The sequence below is a fragment of the Grammomys surdaster genome, unplaced genomic scaffold (assembly GCF_004785775.1).
Source record: "Grammomys surdaster isolate TR1022 unplaced genomic scaffold, NIH_TR_1.0 122078, whole genome shotgun sequence".
Lineage (NCBI taxonomy): Eukaryota > Metazoa > Chordata > Mammalia > Rodentia > Muridae > Grammomys > Grammomys surdaster.
In genome coordinates, this window is record NW_021617674.1 from 33181 (window position 1) to 39128 (window position 5948).

The window sequence follows — 5948 nt, forward strand, 5'->3', positions numbered from 1 at the left end:
CTTTCTTTTCCACAACAGTGTAAAGTATATTATGATGGTTAGTATATACAGAAGACCCCAGTGTATTTGAGGTGCCAGTACCATGGATTGATCTCCAAGAACAGCAGTGGCACTGGAATGGATCAACCTGACTTTCAAGTGCTACAGAGGGTATAAATGGAGAAGTGACACCAGCCCTTACGAGGGGCCCAGAAAATCATGTGTGAGTCCCAGACATTGAAATAAGCTGTAACATTGAAGTTGCCTTCGAGACCCCAAAATATTCAAGATGTCAGAGCCATTGGCTATCTGATGAGGAAAGCTGGTCAACAGGGAATGGAACCAGCCCAGGAGAAAGAAGTTTGTTGCAGTTAGCAGAGATGAAAAAGGAGTTGAAGACTTGACTACTTTGACATCAGCCATGGAGATGCAGAGTTTGGAGTTTGCCAAGGAGTTTTCCTGTCTTGCTTTGGGAATTACAGTTAAGATATTGGATGAGTCTTAGAAGAGACTTTTGGACTTTTAAATTTTTTGAGACTGTTATAGACTATGGAGACTTTGAAAGTTGGATGAAATGTATTTGCATTATGCTATGTTTAGGTATGGCCCCCATAGACTCAAATGTTTGAATAAGCCTATGAAGGACAGGGAGTCAAATGTGCTTGTTTGTGTATGCTCAACCCAGAGAGTGACATTATTAGAAGGGGTGGCAATGTTGGAGAAGGTGTGTCCCTCTGGGTGTGGACTATAAGACTATAACCTGCCTGGAAGCCAGTACCCTGCTGCACCTTTCAAATGAAAATATAGAACCCTCAGCTCTGACTGTTCCATGCCTTCCTGGATGATACTAGATTGAATCTCTGAAACTGTATGCCAGCTTCAATTAAATGTTTGTCACAGTGTCTTTTCACAGTAGTAAATCCTAAATAAGACATATATAATGCCAATGAGAACTAAATTCCGGATTGCTGTGGTATTCACTGGACAGGTCTCAGATTTCTAACCTTTGTCTCAGAGTCTTCATTTCAATCTCTCCTACGATCATCCTCATTCCAACCTCAGAAGACTGTTCAACTTAGCACCTGCAGAAGAGATGCAGCTATGCTCTCTGATAGAGACACCTCTTATATTCTAAGAGCCTGGAACTTCTCGCAGACCACACAAGCATACTTAGCAAAACACCTAGAAGTCACTTATGACTTAAGACTACAAAAGGACATCCTGTTTGCTCAGAAGTTGGAGGGATTTTATGTATCAAATTCATATCATACATTATTCTCAGGTATTCCAAATAAAGTTCTCATCTTTCTCACAAACCAGAGATATTTTTATCATAGTTTTATTAAAGAAAGCATATGTCAATGGAGGTGGTCACTGATGACAACATTGACAAGACATGGAGTACTCTAGCAGTATCCTAAATCAACATTATGCAATTCATAGATGTCCTTTTGCAAAGTTGACAAAAGAACAATAGGTCTCTAATTAACAAACACAAAAATGGACATTCCAAATGATTGCATCTGAGCAATTCTTCAAACTAATCTTCTCGGAGTCATCTCAGTACCAGAGCAGTTTCCTGCTCCTCCAAGTTTTCTGACATGCTCAGGATGTGGTTGCCACACTGTGTCTTGCACAGAAATAAACTGCAGAGTCCTCAGATGTCAATCTGCTGAGCTCCATGTAGGCTGTGCTGGAGGATTTGTCTACAGTCAACGTGGCCTTGCCCTTGACCTTTTCATTGTAGTTAGTACTACCATCGTAAGGATCAATCCTTCCAATCCACTCAAGGCTCTTTCCATCGGTCTGCTTCACCCAGCTCATGTAGTTGCTTGTGAATGTGTACCCAGAAGCCTTGCAGGAAAGCTTCACTGAAGCCCCAGGCTTTACCAGCTCAGCTTCAGATTGCTGCAGCTGAACCTCAGAGTGGACACCTGTGGAGAGAAAGGTAAAATATATGTCATTGTCACCTCAGTTCCTATCTTCTCTTCAGCTTTTGAACTGGTGAGCCCCTTACCTGCAGTTACTGACAGGAGAAAGAGGAAGATCCAGATCCATCCCATCGTTAGAGTCAGTGTGTTCAGGGACTGGGGAGAAGACACTGATCATAGGTTGTTTTCAGATGTGGACATCCCTGTATTTACTGCCATAGCCTGACGTTATTTGCATATTCATGAGCAGGGTATTTTGTAGATGAGGACCTAGTTCAGCTGGAGAACTATTGGAGAAGAAGGACTAAAAAGTAACATGGGTCAGGTAACAGGATGCTCAGGTCCAATTACTTTTCTTCTCTAAGGAAATGCATCCCATACACTTTTTGTGAACCCTAGACTGATGCTGAGGGACAAAATCTTTCAGTAGAGTTTTGGCTTGAGTCTGTTGCTCTACTCAGGGATATGGTAACACATTGATTTACAGAAGGTGGAGGTGATGATGATGATGATGATGAAGATGGTGATGATGATGATGAAGCTGATGATAATGAAAATTTCTAAAAACAGCTATTTTTTGTTTTAGTGAATTTTTTGGATATATTCAATTAATATTTCCTTTCCAACTACTTCAAAAGACACTATAATCACTAAAAGTAAATGAGCTTCAAAAATACTTACCTATAAATGATTATTGTAGGAGGATCATCAGTAACTAAATTATAGCACTAGCTATAGATGTGCCAAAGAATGATTTTTATCATTAAGGAATGATTATATATATGGAACGTATATATGGAATGTATATATGGAATGTATATATGGAATATATATAGATATATGTCTGTATAGAGGTTTATTATGAATGTGTATATATATATATATAACACAACAGAAGGTTTTGATGAGAAATAAAAAAGAGATTTACATTACTTTTGGAAAAATTGATGTAATTACAGATTACTGTATTAATTAAGACAATATCAAAATCACAGACATTAAATGAGACTCTCATTAGCAACTCTTATATTATTCATAGTTATAAATAAATATTTATGCAAACACATGATATTTCATCAGTGAAATTCTCTCGAAGAATAGGAGGGGCAGGAGGTTCCAGGAGAAATACGTGCAGCGTACAAAATAAAAGTATGAAAAACCTGTACATATGTAAAATTATTTCTATGTTTCATAAGGATTTTTATTCTTTGAATTTTGAGTCATATATGAAATACGGTATGATCCTCAACCACTCTTAGGACTTTCACTACAATCCACCACTACTAGCTTCCTGTGGTTCCCCTTGGGACCTTCCAAATTTTCTTTCCCTACATCCTACTTCCTCTGTTTCATTGCCTAATAACACAGTGAATTTAATAAGTGCCCTCTATGGACACATTGATAGGCTTATCACTAGTAAAGAGTGAATCGCCAGAAATCTTTCCCCAAAAAAGTGAATATATTTTACTTATCAGTCATTAATTGCCAAAATATCTTCAGCTTTATGTCGGCCCACAAGTGGTCCTCCCCATAAATGTTGTAATAGTTTTTGAAAATATGTCATATTATATTTGTGGTGAGGAGAGGGTACATGTGCACCAAAGTGAATATATTAACCTCAGAGAACTACTTACATAATTCAATTCCAAGAGATTTGTCTGATGTTGCTAAGATTTCAAGTAGACATCTTTGCCTGATCAGCCATTTAGAGTGCCTCATTTGGTAGTTTTCACTGGATTGATTTGGGTAACTTATGCTTAGATTTGTGTACCTATAGCTACTGAGAGTTCATATCTGCAATAAAAGGCGATAATTCTCTGGAGATAGAATGTGATATCCTTTGACCCCATTTTCTGTATCCTTTTTCCTGCTTTAATGATGGTCTTTGATTTTTGTGTGAGAGGTGTGTATCATTACTTGTCTGTGCCTGAGTTCTCTGTCAATCAGTCTCAGCACTTTGACCACTCATAAATGTCTGCATCAGCCATTATACACAGCACATATGAGCCTCTGCGATCAAGGGTCAGATAATATACTGGGTATGAACATAAATATTTATAAGACAGTTTGACAACATGATCCTTAGCAATACAACTAGGATCTATATCATCTCTAAACCTGGGCTTTAACCACACTTACCTGGGATGAAGATTTTTCTATGAAAATTCACCAAAAATAATAAATAAAATTATGTTCTGTCCCAGCAATAACTCTTCCAAACATCCACTCAAATGACTCTATGCCTTATTATAGAGACATTTGCACACCCATGTTTATTCACAGCATGTTATTCATGCTCTATTCACATCATATAGAGGAATAAATCACACCAGGTTTCTAACAAAGCATAAACAAAATATGACAAAGTGGAATATACAGAAAATTGAATAGTACTCAGTGGTAAAACATGAATTATATAATCTATAAATGTCTGCATAGAACTGGAAAAAATATACTAAATAGATCACCTATGTCCATAAAGGAAGTGTTTATATGTTCTCACTCATATGTGCTCCAAGATTTGAATATTTTGTTTGGTATAGTGAATTGTAGATGCAGAGATACTAGAATTGGGACAGTAGAATATGAGAAATTTAAACATTACATAGTAAAATAGAGGGAAAAAAGAATTTGAAAAGGGTTTAAAAATGGGAAGATTATAAGAGCCAGAGAAGTTAGATGAATCCAAGTAATGAGTGTCTTCCAGACACAATTGAAGTGATGCACATTTGAATTCTCAGAGACTGTGGCTGCAGGCACAAAGTCTTGGGTCTCTGTGGAAAAACACTGAAACAAATGGCTATAAGCTATTGTAAACAGGCAGCTTTTATGGAAGTTTACCAACCTGAGTATTCATAGACCTAGAACATAGGTAGCCTCAGAAGATAGTACCAACTTAGATAAGGACAAGTGAATCATAGGCAGAGTCATAGTGACATGTCCCCTGAAACTTCACCCTGCCGATACCCTGTTCTGAAAGATATCTGTACTTCCCTTGAACACCTACCCTCCAGTGTCATCCCCTTCCTCACATCCTGTCTTTTTGTGTTTATAACCCCTGTGTGAATAAGTAAAATTTATGATTTGATTTAAATTTTTAAAAGTGCATTTTGGTGTAAAAAGCAAGAAAATTTAAAAATTGACTTCTAAACAAATATTCACAAAATATTCAGTAGTTCATAGATGCCTAGTACCCATTTGAAAATGTCTTTATGTTGATGGATAAATTTTATGTTCAGAATGTATTTCGGGTTTATGAATCTGCTGATACGTTATTATCAAAGATAATACATTTAAGGAAAGAGTATGAAAAACTGGTGATACGCAGACTTGAAGTTTAATAATACTGTCTCAGTGGTCTGGTTCTGGTCATGCTGTATGGTTATGTGAGCTATAAACTTGCAGAAAGCTGAGTAGAAAGCAAAAGTTGAGGTTTAAAATTTATTTTAATGTACAAGTCTTTAAAAGGGGATACTTCATGAGAAAACAGTGCAGCTCCCAAACACACATGTTGTTAATTGAACACCTCAGTGCCAGTCACAGGATAACTCCCTATGAGTTAATTGTCAGAGACTCTCAACAGGTTCTGAGAACAGTATGAAGAATTGGCATTGCTCTTAGTTGCATATAGTAACTCAATAATTAGACCTTATTTCTGAGAAAGAATTTTAACACTTAATAGATTATAAGACCCAGAGAAGTTGAATGAGCCCAAAGAAACTGAATTCTCGACATAACAGGACTCATGTACATGTGAACCTGTAGAGAATGTGACAGGATGCCCAGAATATGCACAGACTCCATCCAAATGGAGTCCCAGTGCAAAGGGAGGGACATGGCCAAAGTTTCTCACCCTTAACCAAGAAGGTTTTGAAATTCAATGCAATCCCCATTAAAATCCCAACTCAATTCTTCACAGAGTTAGAAAAGGAAATTCTCAAATTCATATGGAATAACAAAAAACCCAGGATAGCGAAAACTATTCTCAACAATAAAAGAACTTCTGGAGGAATTACCATCTCTGACCTCAAGCTGTAC

General features: G+C 37.1%; 1 gene segment (V, D, J or C); it reads right to left on the bottom strand.

Annotated features, from left to right (window-relative positions):
• Nucleotides 1–1584: 1584 nt before the first annotated feature.
• LOC114636100 lies at nucleotides 1585–2077 on the bottom strand. The segment is given in 2 exon segments: nucleotides 1585–1913; nucleotides 1997–2077. Coding segments are annotated over 2 exon segments (375 nt in total).
• Between the last annotated feature and the right edge of the window lie 3871 nt (nucleotides 2078–5948).